The sequence below is a fragment of the Raphanus sativus genome, chromosome 4 (assembly GCF_000801105.2).
Source record: "Raphanus sativus cultivar WK10039 chromosome 4, ASM80110v3, whole genome shotgun sequence".
NCBI classification, from domain to species: Eukaryota; Viridiplantae; Streptophyta; class Magnoliopsida; order Brassicales; family Brassicaceae; genus Raphanus; species Raphanus sativus.
Window position 1 is genome coordinate 42,541,838 of NC_079514.1, and position 17,685 is coordinate 42,559,522.

Consider the following 17,685-nt stretch of genomic DNA (forward strand, 5'->3'; position numbering starts at 1 on the left):
ATACAATTACATATAAATAACCTTCATAGCCGTATCATTTCCCTTCATCCTTACACTTAAAACAAAAAACATATATACTTTGTAATCCAAATATCTACAAAGATTCATAACTCTTTCTCTTTGTAAGAGACAATACAATGGATCATAATGGTAATAAGCTTGTAGCTGCTTTGCTGATGTTCTTGTCAAGCTTCTTGCTGATGAGGACATCAATGGCTGCTAACAACTATAATGTCGTTAACTTCGGTGCTAAACCGGACGGTCGTACCGATTCCACAAAAGCCTTCCTCAGCGCGTGGCAAGCGGCTTGCCGTTCAGCTGCAAGTGTCACAATAACGGTCCCAAGAGGGAGCTTCTTGTTAAAACCGGTGGAGTTTCGTGGTCCGTGCCGCGGTAGAATCACGTTTCAGATCTCTGGAACGCTTGTAGCTCCTTCTGATTACCGTGGTTTGGGTAATTCCGGTTATTGGATCTTGTTTGTGAAAGTAAACCGGATCTCGATCAATGGAGGAAAATTAGATGCTAGAGGTGCTTCTTTTTGGGCTTGTCGAAAAGCAGGAAAGAGTTGTCCTGCTGGAGCCAGAGTGAGATAACTGATTTAACTAACTCTAAAAAAAAAAATTTAAATGTTTTTTTTTCTCTATGAAAAATTATAAAATATGGTGGTGATGATGTTGTTGCAGTCGATGACGTTTAACTGGGCAAACGACGTCGTAGTAAGCGGCCTAACCTCAATAAACAGCCAAGTAACACATTTAGTTATAAACAGCTGCAACAATGTAATTGTTCGGAAAGTAAAGCTAGTGGCTCCAGACCAAAGTCCCAACACAGATGGCCTCCATGTCCAAGCATCTACTGGTGTGACCGTAACCGATAGCACGTTTCAAACAGGAGACGACTGCATCTCTATTGGTCCAGGAACTCGTAACCTCTACATGTCTAAACTCAATTGCGGTCCAGGGCATGGGATCAGGTATAACTGTAGAGTATATGTATATATATAAGAGGGTAGATTAGTAAATTATTAATACCTAGTCTCATGTGTAATCTATATATTGTAATCTCTCTTACTCTAATAGAATTATCCAATTCCCTAATCTACAATAACAATTATGATAACTTGGAGACCAAGATTCAAATATTTCTAAGATAAGTACTGAATTTTTTTAATAATAATACTTTGTGGCAGTATTGGGAGTCTAGGGAGAGATGCTAATGAAGCTGGAGTACAGAACATAACGTTGATAAACTCTGTTTTTTCGGGTTCGGATAATGGTGTTCGGATCAAGACATGGGCTAGACAAAGCACAGGTTTTGTGAGAAACGTTTTGTTTCAGAATCTGGTCATGAAAAACGTTCAGAATCCAATCATTGTTGATCAGAATTATTGTCCCACTCATCAAGGTTGTCCTAAACAGGTAAAGCCATTAACCACTAAGGATACAATGAAATAATTATATCAAATTTATCTGATTTGTTTTGTTTGATTTATACATTTTTAGGGCTCTGGTGTGAAGATTAGCCAGGTTGTTTATAGAAACATTCAAGGGACGTCTCGAACACAACAAGCTTTAACGTTTGATTGCAGTCGTAGTAATCCATGCCAAGCAATTAAATTGCACGACATTAAGCTAACGTTCAACGGACGGTCGGCTACCTCTACGTGTAAGAATATTAAGGGAGTTAAGGCTGGTGTGGTAATGCCACAAGGTTGTCTTTGATTTCATGAATTCAAAGGGCCACAACAACAACCATCATAGGCGCAAGAGTATTATGTTGCGTCCGCGATCGAGTTGTTCTGTTTTGCGTCTAAGTATGTATGTATGTATATTGTGGAAGTTTAATTTGTACTCTTTTCTGTAAAAAGTATTAATATGAAATGATAAAAATGAATGAAATTATAGATTACAAATCAAAATTGGTATTTGAACCCACATGAGCATGGTCGGAGCTCTGTTCCTCATCGTGGTTGGTGTTGGCTTCCATGGAGGAAAGATTGAGAAAAGAGAGGAAGGAGAGAAGGATATCAAGAAAATGTAAGAGGAGTAGAGATGGAGCGGAGTGTTCGGCAAGTAATCGGAGATTTCTCTGTAATACGCGCCATTTTCTCTACTCGTTTGTCAAAATTTGATTTTTTTTAATCAACTATAATTAGTCTCTCTTTACTGAATTATATATACATATATATTTTTTTCTTAACTGAATTATATTATCAGAAACATTACGTTTATTATTAATAATCAGCAAATTTGTAGAATATTCATTTTATTCTTAATACATGGGTAGAATATGCATATAAGACTCTTAGTAAAGAGTAAGAGAGATCTTTCTTGGATCAGTTGATCTTCTTCCACCTACCAAGCTTCTCTTTACCCTGCTCATTTTTTTTTAAAAAGTACATCATACCAATCCAGTGAACAATCAGTCACCCGTGTTTAAATTGCAACTAAATGTTGAATTATGTAATTAACATAGATAATCGAACAATTTATCGATAATTTTTAAAAATATGAAAATGATTTTACAACTATAAATAGTAAAATCTAACTAGTTTTGTATTTTAAAATTAGATAAATTACACGTTTTTATTTCTTGAGAACATCATTTCTAATTTAATACAAAGAGTATTAATTATGTTAATTTGGTTACAAAAGTTTAAGAAAATATAATGTTAACAAATTATTAAATTTGGTTATAGCATGTTGTTAAAAGGTACATCTATATTAAATCTTACAATTGTAACGCCTAAGTTATTCAAAAGAGCTGTTTCAAAAAAATAAAAGTTATTCAAAAGAGCATTGTGCTGTTCAATGTATATATAATGGTATTGGGATATGTATTTACACAAAGTAATATATTTCCAACTTAGACTCTAATATATAAATATATACATTTATGTGTATGAACGAGGCGCATGAAGCATACCAAGAATGATTAGTGCAAAATGTGATGCGGTTTTGATCAGTTCTATCTGTTCCATTCCATTCGGCTTAACTAATGCGAGCCTAAACTATATGTACCGCAAAATGTGGTCAGTGTATATACCTTACGAGTGGCAATGGAGTATGGATTCTCCTCAATGGACACTGCCTTGAATCCTACCGGAACCAAAACATCTTCGTAGCTAAACCACAAGAAACACAAGCACAATTAACAGGTCAGTATTGTAACTACAGAATTCCATGTCATAAATATTGGAATAACTATGTACATAACGAAAATTAAGAGGCTAATTACGTACGTAGAGACAGCTACTTTGTAAGGAGGTCCACCATCATGATCAGTAATCTAATAAACAAAAAGTGGAAAAGAACATATTATATCATTAATTAAAAACTGGAAGAATTACACAAGAAATTAAAATAATTACCGGATACATGAGAGTAATGAGTTCGCCGTCGGGTTTTAAGAGTTCATACATGGCTTTGGCCCATGCAGCTCTCATCTCCGGCTCAATGGCACAGAAGACCCTGTTAATTAAAATATTAGTTTCTTTTCAACATCATACATTAGCTACCTTTTTCTAAGATTCTGTTAAAATAGTTAACTAACTCACACATAATCGAAGATGAGGTCGAATAATTCACTAGGACGCCATGTGAAGAAGTCTTCCTTCACGAACGTAAAGTACTTGGCCTTCGGTGAGGAGGCGTAAGTCTATATGTAATCCAGAGGCATTTACTAAATTTTCTCAATAACTGAAGACGAACATAACATAGTGGAAAATAATTAACCTCAGCAGCTTTCTCGAGGGCACTTTCAGAAATATCCAAACCAACAACGTAACGTTCGGGACTTGCCATCGCAACCACATCGTGACCCTGCTCACGTTCATGATTTTTTTACAAAAATAATAAATAATTACCTTGTGCACAATTCAAACTAGCTTTGATCTTAGCTTGGTCAGTATATTTGTTCTCTAAACAGATCCGGAAAAAAAGATATGAAGAGTAAGAAGAAGACTAACTCCGCCACAGCCGGGGACAAGAGCACGACCAAGAGGAAGAGAAGAAGATTCAACAAGATGGACAACGAGGGGTGTGGCTCTTCCTTGGTCCCATGGTGTTACCCCGTCTTCCCAACATTTTTCCCATCCACCTTTTTATTTTTCAAGATTATTCACATTATTAATACTATTTGTTTTTCTCTACCTAACGAAATCCAGAATAGTTCCATCCATTTTGTGGCTATGAATAAGGAAACCATATAGATCCAATCAAAAAGCATATGATGATCAGTGTGACTCATTTGTCACAAATCCTCAATGACTTTTCTCATATTACTAGAGAACAAAGACCTATAGCTCTGTTATAATTGTATAAGTAATAATGTGATATTGAGGGAGGAATGAGTCACCTTCTTCAACAGTTTTGGGCAGGAACTTAGCAACATCTTCGGGAGGGATGATGTTTTCACCATTGCTGTTACCTGAGTTTTGTTGTCCCTCAGCCATTTAAGGTTTTTCTCAAGCTCTAGTAATTATTTTTTATTTTGTGGATATTAAGGTGTGGAGCTTCAAGCAGATGCGATGTAATTTATATACCCTACAGTGGCCAGGAAATTATTTTAATAAATGTAAAAAGAAGAAACCAATAATTGAAAACTTAATTTTGTATATAGCCATTCATTATTATCCTTTCACCCTCAATGCTTTTGCCCATTTTATGTGTGTTCTCAATGGAACACGTAGATATTTTAGATATTTTTGTAACCATATATGTTAGATTTTTCCTCGGCCAAAACTCATCATCTTCGCTGACCTAACATTGAAGAAACAAGAAACAAATAGGAATACATTAAACTATGGACTAATTACAATACGATGATACGATCTATGGTTTATGTAATAATACTTACTAGATGTTGACCCGCCCAATCAGGCGGATATTTATTTTATGTTTTTAGTTTTTATTTATAAATGATATATTTGTAATATTTAAACATAAATTTAGATTGAAAATTAACATTTGTAGTTATAATAAAAATTAAAAGTTTTAAGAAATATTTTGATATAAATTTTAAATTTCTAATTAAAATAATATAGAGATGAGTCATAATTTTTTCTAATTCCAAAATCTTAGCATTCTTAATAACAAAGAAAATAATTTATAAATACAAAAAATATATAAACATATTTGAAATTAAAATAAATTTGTTAAAAAAAAAATCTTACACCATTGTTGTTTATTTCTATAGTTTGACCCGTGGCCGTATAAATATTTGCTTTCACTTCAATTTTTTTCTTTGTTCTAATGATAACTATGTGATTTTCCCGTGCTCATGCACGGGTATAAATATTTATAAAGTAAATATTTGTAATAATTTATTAGTAGTTTAGTTTTAATTCTGATTATTCTATAATTTATTTAAATCATATCATATTGTTTTACTTAGATGTGTGATTTTGGATATGTAATATATGATTAGTTTGATTATCACTTTAGTGTATTAGATATCATCAAATTCTTCAAATTCAACCATGGTATTTTTGTTCTAAATATATTAAAATTATGAATAATTTGTGATTTTAATTTGGATTGATTTTCCCTTAGATATGTATATATATATATTTAGTAATAATATTATATATATTTTTGAAAATCAAATAAAAAACTTAAGTGTTGGTCTATTCATAATACGTAAATAAATATAACAATAATTTTTTGAAATCTCATAAATATATTTTTTACAAAATAAATAAATATTGGTACGGTTTGAAGCATCCTTTAATTTATATGTATAAAATAAATACACATTACTATAAAATAATATGTTCTTTATTTTACTTTTGATTTTATATATAATAAAATTGAATAGTCTAATTACTCATTTTGTGGATAGGGTGACATATATTCTTTTATATTAAAGTATAATTATTTTTATTTTTAATAATCCAATTAGATTGTTTATCGCATCAATTCAGTTTTTCATCTTAAATGTATAAATATATTTTTTGTAATATTTATAACAATTTGTTATTTTTTTTTCTTAAAATATTTAAAAAATAAAGAAATAATCAGTAGAAAGTTGCATAAAAGAAAATAACGGATAAAATTTTTAATCTCATAAACGCATATTGGTATTTATATTAATTAAAATATTTTCTAAGTTCTAAGTAATATTATAACTTAGATTTATAAAAGTAAACTGAAAGTTATTTTAAATAATCTTAAATATATTCTTGAATATAATAATTCAGATTTTCTTATGTACTTTTATTATAGGTATATTGGATTGTACAAATATAAGGGGAAAAGGAAAAAAGCAAACTATATATTAAGTAAAACATAAATTTTTAATTGTGGCAAAATATAATATTTTAGTTTATTAAAAATTTTAGGATTATATTATTTAAAAATATTTTTTGTAATTTCTTGTTCAAAATATGCTTGTGATAAAATTAGTTGTCATAAAAATATCAATTAACGTTTAAAAATAAATATCAGTTCTTTTAATTTTTTCTTCAGAAATTATTTTATATAAGTAAAAAAAATTTATAGACATTTTTGTTAATTATAAAATATTAATATTCAATAAATTTTATAATAATGAATAAACCATTTCAATAATACTAATTAAAAATACTATTATTTAACTATAGGTATATTGGTTTATCTAATCAATTTTTTTGTGTAACTATTTGAGAAAATATAAAGACATAAGGAAAATATTTTTATTACTTTGGAAATATTTTTATATTGGTTAAGGTTATGTTTTAAAGGAAATATCTATTTTTCTAAATATCAAAATTATTTTGTTAACTTTCCTTTTTTTATGAAAGCACATTATATATAAATATATTCTCTTAATTTAAATTCGTTTTTTTTTAATTTTAAGATGTTTTTAACTATATATGTTCACTATAAAGGAAATTTCTAATTAACAGAAATTATTTGAAAAAAGGAAAATCGATTTTAATATAATAATTATATATAATATTTTTAATTTATTAAGGGTGTGATCGTAATCAACCATCGCGAGAGTTAATGTGAGCGTGACACATAGGAAACTGACTTCTCAAATAATATTATAGAGATGTCTATATATATATCTGTGTAAATTAATATGTATTACATAATTGTTAGTATAACATTTTAAAACAATTTTCTTATTTATTACTTTAAATAATTATATTATGTGATTTTAATCGTCTATTATATCACTGTGTATCATATAAAAATCTAATATTTATAATTAATTGGACTTATATTATAAAAGTGTTATACTAACAATTTGTAAAAAAAATATTTTATATTTTATTTATATGATATATAAATTGATTTTGATGTGTGATTTTTATTTTATTATATTTGTTAATAAATATTGAAAAATATTAAATGTTAACAAAAAATATATAAGGAAATTTATTTTGGTTAAGATTCATTATAAGAAATCTATTATTTAAATTAGGAAAAGACATTAAATACTTAAATCTATCATTTAAATAAGGAAAATACAAAATTTTCTATTATCTTTGTTACCAAATAAAATTTATTTTTTTTAAAGACTCATATTCTTATTACCAAACAAAAGCTTAAAGTAAGATAGATGTTTGGAGTTGTTTGCTAAGAATAAGTTGGGATTGAAAAAGATAGTTAAGGGTTGGAAGATTTTTTTTTAGCAGAATTTATTTAAAAATCTTCAACCCTTAATTATTTTATGGTGTGCAGAAAAATCTGGTATAATACTCGAGATATGTAGAAAATGCTAATAACTATAAAAATGTTAGTTTCTATATTTTTATACTTACATCCTGTTCATAAATATTTAAGTTTTCCAGCTTTTACTTCCAAAGTTTTAAAAATTATTAGCAATTTCAAATATGGTGTGAAACTGGTGGAATTGTTACGATTGGTGTTTCGATTAGGAAAATTGAAAAAGATATTATTACCATTTCTAAATATCTCGAGTTTTTAAGATGAGAAATTGATGTACTTAAATACATTTTTGATTGTAAGATTTGACTAAGGGTATAACTGGTTGTTCCAAAAAAGAATAGTAGGAATAGAAGGAATGATAATTTGTGGAATACAGAAAAATGGAACGATGGGTTAAATGGAATTAAAACTGAATCTATGAATGGAATATTGCATTCCACATATTCCACACATTCATGAACGTTTCTAGTTCTGAACAAAAGGGATAGATTTTACAAAGGATTTAATTTTATGTTCCATTCCAAAAATGGAATATATGGAATTGACTTTGGAAAGTTTTCATTGTAACTGGTAGATATTTTCTGGAATTCCATGGAATGATGCATTCCAAACAAATTCATTCCACAAAATGACATTCCAGTTGCAGCCTAAATATCCTAAGAAATCTCGTTATCAATTTCATAAAAAGACCAAATTATTTAGTTGTAATATCCTAGATATGTAATGAAATACACATTCATCTATATCATGCATAAAACGTTATATGATCAATTTCGAAAGACCTTGTGGTAACAACAACGCATTCTTATCCATAGTGTGAGCAAGTGGAACCAGTGGCCCTAGTTTCACTCTATTGTTCAGAAGTGAACATTCGTGGCTCCAGAATCATCGCTGGACACTTTTTCCGAGGTCACAAAGATAAGCGGACTCACACAATTCAATATGAGCAATAAGATAATTAAAGACAGTGAATTATCAAGCATTTTAGTACACACACTTAGTCGAAGTGAACACGACATCGTTTGTTTAAACACAAAAGACAAAAAGATTGAGGTGTGAATGTGTTACACGTCTCATTGGTAGGTGTGCCAAATTTCACCAACGTGAAAAATGATGCATGGGACACTCACTATCTGCCAGCTTTTTTAGTTCCCTGAAAGTTAATTTCTAATGCTAAACCTTTTTTAATCTTTCTTGTTTCACAATGAATATATGTTTCACAATGGATTTAATCAAGTGATGAAGATGGATTGTTTCTTTACCTTGCGTTATATCTGCAAGCAAGTTCGTTACCAAGAATAGAGATTACTTCAAATCCTAAGGGAATCAAAAGCTCCCCAATAGACTTTTTTTGGACAACAAGCTCCCCAATAGCTATAGAAACATTTAAACAAGTTTGATTATATTTTAACCAAAGAGAGGCATATAGGGAATTTCAGAGTTATGGTTAATCAAAATTAGATTAATTACACTGAGACTATACTTGCCAAGGAGGTCCATCAACACAATCATTTAACTGTATAACATAATTCGATAAAATTAACACATTAGAAACGCAATGATCTGTATATTTTCTATCGGCGAGATGCATGAAACATCAATGTTCATCAAAGGCACAGAAGAAGCTGCAAGAATCATCAAAATTATAGATAAATAAGGTGGCATATGTTGTTCTTTCTATGAACAAAGTAATCAAAACGTATCTATACAAAACATCAGGTAACCAAGTATTCTATAACCAATGCACCGAAGCAGCCATGAAGCATGGATAAACTCAACCTGCTGGATGTATATGACAAGCACAGCGCAAACTGAATTTTCATGCTTATTACTAACTAAGAAGGGGGAAAATGTTTTGAATAATACATACATTTTTATTCAAATATTGTCTGTACAAATACACGTTTAGTCTACCAGTGAAAAAAATCACAAACCATCCAGATCTGAAGCTTATAATTAAAGTTACAAATCACATCACACTTCACAAGGTGGAGCGAAAAGTTAGAGATCTCTTCTTCCATCTGCCAATCTTCTCTACTCCCTGAACATTGATTCCAAAAGGTTTAACATTATCTCATTATCTCAAGGCTTATTAAAAAGTTTTTTTAAGTGTCAATATTTTTACCTTGCGTGGTCTTACAGCAAGTTCGTTATCCACAATGGAGATAGCCTCAAACCCCAACGGAATCAGAACCTTCTCGTAACTGCAACATTTTAAAGATCACAGAGTAAAGACTATGCCACAAGGTGTAACTTACACCGTGTAAGTAATGTTGCTGCTGTTAGTAAAAGAGAGAACAACATCATTACTCAGATACAGATACTTTGTAAGGAGGACCTCCAGGACGCTCATCTAACTGCCAAAAAGACATCAAAATGTTTATTTTCAGGTTTCATCAGAAATATATAAGAGAATAGAGAAACTATGATGCTTACAGGAAACATCAATGTTATTAGCTCTCCACTTGGTTTCAGAAGCTTTTCTATACGCTCTGCCCATAGTGGTCTCACGCTAGCTTCAAATGCACAAAAGAAACTGCAAGAATGCTCATCATATAATGCAGATATACGAAAACAGAGATTAAGATTATAAACACATACGTATAGTCGAAAATGAGATCGAACTTTTCAGCTGGCTCCCAACTGAAGAAGTCTTCAATCAAGAAACAGAAGTACTGTGCATTAGGCAGAGAGGCAAATCTCTACATTTGAGATAAAAACAAAATGTGTTAAGACCCTGTAAAATGCAACACAAAAGTGTTAATAAGGGGATGGAAAGACAAAGAATGTTCACACCTTTGATGATTGCTCAATCACAGTTTTAGATATATCCAATCCAATTACATAACGATCAGGACATGCCATTGCCACCACATCATAACCCTGCAAAAAAAAAGAAAAAACATGTTTCATTGCAATAAGGCAGGCTCACAACAGGAAGATATTCATAAGTTTGGTTTCAAGAACATACGGTTCCACAACCAGGAACCAGAGCTCTGCCTTTAGGCAATGAGCCAGTCTCCGCCAGATGCTTACCGATCGGAGTTGGTTTACCTAAGTCCCATGGGGTTGCTCCTGCTTTCCAGGTCTTCTCCCAACCACCTTCAGAACCAAGATTGCTTCAGGGAAGAAAAAGAAAGATTTTAGAGAAAAAATTATGGTTCATTCATTACCAGAAGAATCCTCTCTCACCAACCGTTGGAAGATATCACTCGGCGACTCCACCGCCGGAGCTTTACCGGAGTTTCTTTCCATCAGGTTTAACGACACGAAGACCAAGGAACTGCCGTGTTAATCTAGTTAAAGATAATGACGTGGATACGGAAATGAAGCTTCTAGTATATTTAGAGGGTTTGCTGTCACGGTTATAGAGTGAAGCTTCTCCGTCAGCTGGAGGGTTTGTTTAATTCTAAATTTCTAGTCAAACAAGAACAAATCTCACATTTTGATTGATCAAAGCTATTTCAATCCCATCAATCAACCATTTACTTTGGTTAATTATATTTAACAATTGACTTTTATCACTATCAAAATGACTTGATCAATATAAATATGAATTATTTTTCCAGTTTAAAATTTTGAGATTAAGATGGTATACTTAAAATGACTTGGGTGGTGGTATTATTCAACAGTGGGTTTGAAATTCATTTTGTAGGTTTTATAATCTATTGTTATTCAATGATTTATCATAAAATCTATATTAAAATCCACTGTTATCGATTATTATATTTAAAATAGTTGTATTAGAAGATTTTGAAATCTTGTGTTTTGGTTTTTATCTTTCCAATCGTTTCACTAAAAAAATTTAAAATCCATTGTTAGCCAGTTAGAGATTTAAATATAACAATTGAAATTTTGTGTCTTTCATGTTTGCTAGATTTTTACAATTTGTTTGACTTGAAATTTGTTTGAATTGATTTCAATCTAGTCTCATATGTATTTCAAATATATAATTTAAACTCATCATTTGAATGATAGTTGATTGCGTTTAACTTTAAAATCTGTTAAAAACATGATTGAATAACAACATATATCAACATAAATGAAACATCTTATTCTACGATTTTATAATCATTTTATTAATAACAATATCAACAATCAAATAATATATCATTGTAAATAACCGAATATGATTGATTTCAACATATATCAACATAAATAACTGAAGTATGTTTGAATAATCTGATGTAAAAGTCATTATAAAAAGATTGAATTCTAAAGTGGTATTAACAGAAATTGTAACCCTTTAGAGAGTTTTCTTAACCAAATAATTTTTCATTTTTCCAATCTTTGAATGCAGAAGGATCAAACTTTAACAGTTTATTTTAGTTTTTAACAACCTAACTAGTTACTAACCTTCATGATCATGGCATCACTTTTAGAAACATATCTATTCCAACATACTCCAACATGCTCAATTTGTGTACTATTTAAAAATAAGAAAAATTTGTCGATCAAATCTTTGATTTAAGAAACAAAAATCTAAAAGTTTATATTATACTATATATACAAATACATTACAGATGGATTTGGTGATCACTTGTTATTGAGTTTAATTCTAGTGTAGAAATCAAATGATATTGTGTTTAATTTATAAATACATTATTGCAACTTACAAAACTTATATTCAAATGCATCATGAATCGATTGAAATGAAACAAGTTAAATTTAAAAATAAAAATTATATATACTATGCCTCGCTTCTTCTTTTTCTCTTGCTCTCAGCTCCAGCGCAAGTTTTTCTACTTTAGGAAAATGGCATACCAGTTTGTCCCTCCCATTAACTTGCCTCCCCACATGGTCAACATTGTCGCAGCTTCCGCAGAGCGTGCACTAACCATTGCCGAGTGGCTTATGCTGTTCCAGAATGCTGATTTTTTCGGCCCACCAATTAATCCTTACCACATGTCAGCCGGAATTGTGGCGTATGAACAATCCCCACAACTTTGACCATAATGAATGGGTCATTAGTTGATGATTAAAGTGGTTTGTTTGTGAGTTGGAAATCTTTTTGATTTATTTTTATAAATTAGGATTATTTTGTTAATATTCCTTTTTTTTTGTTAAAGAGCTTGTCCATTGATAGATGATTTGTATAACAACCATTTCTTAATTGTTTTCAATTATCTAATTAAGCTCAAATAACTTGAAATGCATAGAAACAATGTTATCATGTGAAGTTACAAAGCTTGAGAAATAAAAATCCTATAAAATCATAATTTAGACAAAAGAATGAATCCTATGTTTTTTTTTTGATGAGATTCACAATTTACAACTACTTGTCTGTTCCTTGAATAAGATATAGTGGAATCAATCAAGGTAGAAGAGTGTGACAATCTTGCGGAGATTTTTAGCTTCTTGGCATGTCTCCATGAGAAGCTTACTGTCATGAAACGCAAAGCATATTACTTGCTGTACTTGTGATATGATGTCCATATTACACAGCCTGCGCCAAAACAACAAACAACGCCAATAACACTCAGTTTCATTATGTGTATAGTAAGTTAGTAACCAACCAACCAACCATCTTCAGTCACCAAACCTGCTGGCTTCTAGTAATGGCAAATGATCATTATATGGCTTTTCTACAACGTTTTGTACCTGTTGAGTGACATTGCAAACGAAGAAGAGTTTTCAGTTTGTTATGTTGGAAGATGCAAAGAATCTATAACAAGATGCTTACTTTAGACAAGAGTTCTTGGCTCTCAGGAGGTTGTTTTTTCAAACTTTGAGGTAAAATCACTGTAAGAAGCTCTGGTCTCTCTGCTCGCAATGCACCTCTGATAACAGCCGCATTGGTTCCAGATGCACCTGAAGTGTATATATGGTTTTTCTGCAAGAAGAACCAGAATATAATCAGAGATATGTTTTAGGAGCCAACCACACATAAAAAGATGACTTACTGTAATAACCATGGCGTAGCTAAGTATCTCGATGAGTTCCTGATGCATGAAACCCATGTTCCTTATACCAAAGAAGCCAATTGATCTTGGCCCTTGTTGTTGTATCGCCAATAGCTCCTGTTGATTTGAACATACACTGTTACATCTTAGCTCAAATACATGCACGGTGAATATCTAGAGAAAGTAGTAGTCTTACTTGTATGTAATCTACATCAACGGCGGGTTTAAGCTCTGAGACAGCAACTGAGCCAGAGCCTTCAACGATAGCTTGAGCCTGAGTTGGAATCCGAAGCCCGGAATCTTCATCGGATTCAAGCCCACATGTAACAAGATCATCTTCATTTCTCCAAATATCTAAGTTGTCTTGGCCTTTAGGCAAGCACTGTACAGTGTACACATCAAATTAAAAAAGAAAATCAGAGTTCCTCAAGAGTAATGAATCAGTAGTCCAAAAGCACAAAGAAACAGAGCAACATGCTTTCAAGGCCAAGACCAAGAGAATGCGTACATGGTAAGATAGAATGTAGTCTTATGATATAACACTAAAGGCTTCATTGATACTCAGATACAATCATTGATACACATTTTTTTAATAGAAACGACATGTATGAATAAAAAAAAAGTCAGCAAAAGCAATTAAAACAGAAGCTGACACACCTAACGACTAACATTGAAGACGAAAGCGATGAGAATAATAAATGCAAAAGACTTTAATCAGTCTAACAAAACCTGTCGGAAAGCTACCACTTTCCGAAACTGATCAAAAGATCAACACTTTTCGGGTATATATATGGATGAAGACAAAAACATGATTCATTCTAACAGAACCTGTCGGTGTCCACTTCCACTTAACACTTTCATGATGAAGACAAAACATGAATCACTAACATAACCTGTCGGACCACTTTCCAAAACTGATCAAAAGACTAACACTTTTCAAGTATATATCGAACATGATGAAGACAAAACATTAATCAATCTGTCGGAAAGTTAATCAGAACAATGTCTGATCCAAGAATTAAGCAAGCAAACAGCGGGAAAATAGGAGATTAACCATGGGAATAGACGGAGAGTAGGATCTGAATCGCTGACACTGGGAAGAACACGAGGTGGTTATAGTAGTAGAAGAAGAGGAGGAGCGGCGAATGAAATTAGGGTTTAGAGATTTGAATGGTGGCGAAGGATAAGGAGAAAGCAATGAAGGTGTATGGGAGAGGAGTCTAAGAGGTGTAGACGAACTCATCTCTTTCAACACTTCGTCTTCTCGATTGGATTTGCAAAGCACAAATAATTTAAAAAACAAAAGGACAAAACTTTTAAGGGAAATTGTATTTAATATCCTTCAAACATATTATAACTAATTAAATAGCTAAAAATAAAATTACTCTGTTATTATTCATATAAAATATATCTCCAAGCTTAACCCGGTAAAATAAGTATAAAATTTTATATATATAATTGTTTAAATTAAATGGTTAGATATATTAAATCTTAATATTATCAGTATTTTTTTTTTATTATCAGTATCTTTAGTTAAGCTAATTAAAAAAACACTTTGATTTTTTGGTTCAGTTCGACTTAAAACTAAACCAAACAGAATTATTTGGATTAATAAAATATTGAACCATTGTTAAAATCAAACTATTTGCATTAGTAAAACAATTTTAATTAATGACTGAGACATATATTTTGAACTAAATGGATATTTTGGTTTGATTCGGATCGGTTTTGTCGATCTGGTTTTTAACACACCCCTAGTAAAAAGTTAAATATAATTTCACACGTCAACGCACGTGTCAAACATGTTTCTCTGTTCCAAGAAATGAACACTTATAGTGAAGGAAGACAATTTGCAAATTTCAAAAGAAGGTTTACACTAATATTTTATTCCAGCGGTTTTACTACAGTATTACAGAGAGACAGTATGCAAAAGTGTAAAATGAGACTGTGTGATTATAGATTTTTGTTTTGTTTCATTCAAATGTCCCATCTTTTCTTGACTCGGAACATCAAGACTGAGGTTTTGATGTCATCTTGTGGGACTTGAAGCATGAACTGCACTTTCATCTTCATTGGCGTCGTTTTCACTTTCCCAGCTTCATCCCCCACCTGTTGCCAAACACAACAATCAAAGGCTTAGCACAGTGTCCTCAGCTATAATATCACCCCAATTGTAGTAACACAGCTCATCCTCAGGTGCTATGTTACATTATTAGCTAGAATGCTATATACATCATAATACAGATAATTGAGAGAGACAAGAAAACTAAAGTTTGGTTGCTTTACCCAGAGAGAAGCCCAGCCAAGGCGTACTTCAGAGTCATAGCCAGCTTTGAACTTGTAGTCTTTACCATACGTGCGTTTGTAAACAGCACTCCACATGTTTGAATCAAACTTGTACCAGTAGCTGCATAGCATAGCAAGTCATCATCATGATACTTATATACTTTCATAAACTGAATAATGAAGCAGATGAAACAGAGAGGCCAGGCCACTAACCTCAACTTATCTGAAGGGCTAAACCGGCGCTTGAATGCAAAGGAAGCAGCATTGGAAGGAAGGGAGATGGTTGGGATGAAAGACAACGCTTCATCCTGTATGAAACAAAAAACATGTAAAGCCTTTGATGTCACATCCAAAACAAAAAAAGCAGAGAAGAAAATTTTGTAAAAAAAAGTACAAAACCTTATAAGCATATCTCAGCCTCAACTCTTCATCTGTGTATAGAGCAGAACAAACACCATCCATAACTTGACGTTTGAGGATCCCATTAACGGATAACATTCTCTTATACTTCTCCTCTTCCTCCTCCCCCTCTTCTCTCTCTTGTATCGAAACTTCGCCTAGTGGGAATTTAAGAGTCGCTCTTGGCTGCAAGAAGAAAAAAAAAACGCCAGGAATTACACAAAAGATTTTAAAGGCAACAACAAATAGACAATGCAAGAGATGGTAGTACTCACGTAGCCAATAGGAACAGGTGATGAAAGCTCAAGAGAGTAACCAGGTTCAGCCAGGTTTGCCTCCATAGCAACCTCTCCTTGTTGTGCCTACAACAACATAATTTATATAATAGTAAAATTGTAACACCAATGACATAACAGCCAACACAATCAAGAACAGAACATAACAAGCCTACAAGCGTAATACTAACAGATCTCAGTACAAATCCTATCAACACAATTCACTGAAACATTCTCAAGCAGAGACAGAGCCTGTTCTGTTTCAAAGTATTGTTTTTTCTTCCTTATCTGCTCTCAATTCGACAAAAATCAATGATAACAGGCAAAGAAACAGAGGAAAGATTCAATCTTTTGATTACATTGACATTATGAAGAGCTCGGAGCTGAAGGCGAGGGGAGACATCGACGGTGCTCTTGATGAAAGTGTTCTTCTCCTCGACATCGTAGAGAACAGAGAGGTACTTGGAAGTGAGAGACACCTGAGGCTGAGTGACCTCGCGCTGGGAGTTGTTCTGAAACGAGAGCTTGAGCTTGGCGAGGTTGTCGAAAAGCTTGCAAGACACTTTGTTCAGGAAGAGGAGACTGTCGCTGTCGAATTCGGAGGTCACGCGGAGCTTCGGTCGGTTCAGAGGCTTGTTGAGGAAGGGGAAGAGGGAGGAGGAGCGATGAGTCGGTGGAGGAGGCGGTGGTTCCGAGGTTGTTGATTGAAGGGTAGGTGGAGGAGGAGGAGGTGGGGAAGTGGAAAGGGTGAGGCTTTGAGGAGATGATGATGGATCCGCCATTTGAAATTGTGGGGCTTTTGGGAGAATCTATCGCAAAGTCGTAACACGAGAGATTCAAGTACTGGAGAGAGAGAGAGAGAGAGAGAGAGAGAGAAAACAGACGGTTCTTGTTTTTCTTGTTTTGTAATTTGTTTTTTTAATTAAACTGAAGTGAAGTTGGGCGTTTCATTACAGGACAGGATACTGTATATACTGTATGTTGAAGTGAGTCTATTGACTTGAGGAGATATTCGACTGGGTTAGGCCAACGATTCTCATTACTTCCAAAAATGCATTCTTCAACACTTCTATTTTATCTCTCAACAACTTTTTCATTCTTTTATAAATTATTTTTTAGGAGTTTGGATCTGCTTGCTTTGGCTGCTACATTGCTAAATGAGTA

The 17,685-nt window shown here is 32.3% G+C and overlaps 5 protein-coding genes across 9 annotated transcripts; 1 reads left to right on the forward strand and 4 right to left on the reverse strand.

Annotated features, from left to right (window-relative positions):
- Positions 1-1,908, forward strand: LOC108849048 (polygalacturonase-like). Its single transcript, XM_018622547.2, has 4 exons — positions 1-584; positions 684-973; positions 1,190-1,418; positions 1,503-1,908. Exons 1-4 carry the CDS (start codon positions 138-140, stop codon positions 1,719-1,721), a joined length of 1,185 nt encoding a protein of 394 aa, XP_018478049.2. The 5' UTR covers positions 1-137; the 3' UTR covers positions 1,722-1,908.
- Positions 1,909-2,204: 296 nt separating this feature from the next.
- Positions 2,205-4,520, reverse strand: LOC108849046 (probable thiocyanate methyltransferase 2). Its single transcript, XM_057007521.1, has 8 exons — positions 4,357-4,520; positions 3,968-4,098; positions 3,735-3,821; positions 3,557-3,657; positions 3,371-3,470; positions 3,242-3,288; positions 3,046-3,124; positions 2,205-2,374 (listed from the first exon to the last, which is right to left on the reverse strand). The coding sequence occupies exons 1-8, from the start codon at positions 4,451-4,453 to the stop codon at positions 2,336-2,338; spliced, it is 681 nt and encodes a 226-aa protein (XP_056863501.1). The 5' UTR covers positions 4,454-4,520; the 3' UTR covers positions 2,205-2,335.
- Positions 4,521-9,498: 4,978 nt separating this feature from the next.
- Positions 9,499-10,977, reverse strand: LOC108852258 (probable thiol methyltransferase 2). 4 transcript variants are annotated; one of them, XM_018625763.2, is made up of 8 exons: positions 10,832-10,977; positions 10,630-10,760; positions 10,455-10,541; positions 10,260-10,360; positions 10,095-10,170; positions 9,969-10,015; positions 9,784-9,862; positions 9,499-9,699 (listed from the first exon to the last, which is right to left on the reverse strand). In XM_018625763.2, the coding sequence occupies exons 1-8, from the start codon at positions 10,911-10,913 to the stop codon at positions 9,640-9,642; spliced, it is 663 nt and encodes a 220-aa protein (XP_018481265.1). In that variant the 5' UTR covers positions 10,914-10,977; the 3' UTR covers positions 9,499-9,639. The 4 variants fall into 4 exon arrangements, 3 of the variants coding, with proteins under 3 accessions (XP_018481265.1, XP_018481263.1, XP_018481264.1); XM_018625761.2 differs by having other exon boundaries at positions 10,095-10,194; XM_018625762.2 differs by having other exon boundaries at positions 10,095-10,194; positions 10,630-10,777; positions 10,855-10,964.
- A 1,794-nt stretch (positions 10,978-12,771) lies between these two features.
- On the reverse strand, positions 12,772-14,854 carry LOC108851384 (uncharacterized). 2 transcript variants are annotated; one of them, XM_018624805.2, is made up of 6 exons: positions 14,616-14,854; positions 13,758-13,943; positions 13,562-13,678; positions 13,342-13,491; positions 13,201-13,259; positions 12,772-13,104 (listed from the first exon to the last, which is right to left on the reverse strand). In XM_018624805.2, exons 1-6 carry the CDS (start codon positions 14,802-14,804, stop codon positions 12,969-12,971), a joined length of 837 nt encoding a protein of 278 aa, XP_018480307.2. In that variant the 5' UTR covers positions 14,805-14,854; the 3' UTR covers positions 12,772-12,968. The 2 variants fall into 2 exon arrangements, with proteins under 2 accessions (XP_018480307.2, XP_018480308.2); XM_018624806.2 differs by having other exon boundaries at positions 12,965-13,104; positions 13,183-13,259.
- A 543-nt stretch (positions 14,855-15,397) lies between these two features.
- LOC108848983 (outer envelope pore protein 37, chloroplastic) lies at positions 15,398-17,439 on the reverse strand. Its single transcript, XM_018622462.2, has 6 exons — positions 16,881-17,439; positions 16,522-16,608; positions 16,247-16,432; positions 16,061-16,155; positions 15,848-15,968; positions 15,398-15,670 (listed from the first exon to the last, which is right to left on the reverse strand). Exons 1-6 carry the CDS (start codon positions 17,301-17,303, stop codon positions 15,539-15,541), a joined length of 1,044 nt encoding a protein of 347 aa, XP_018477964.1. The 5' UTR covers positions 17,304-17,439; the 3' UTR covers positions 15,398-15,538.
- Positions 17,440-17,685: the final 246 nt, after the last annotated feature.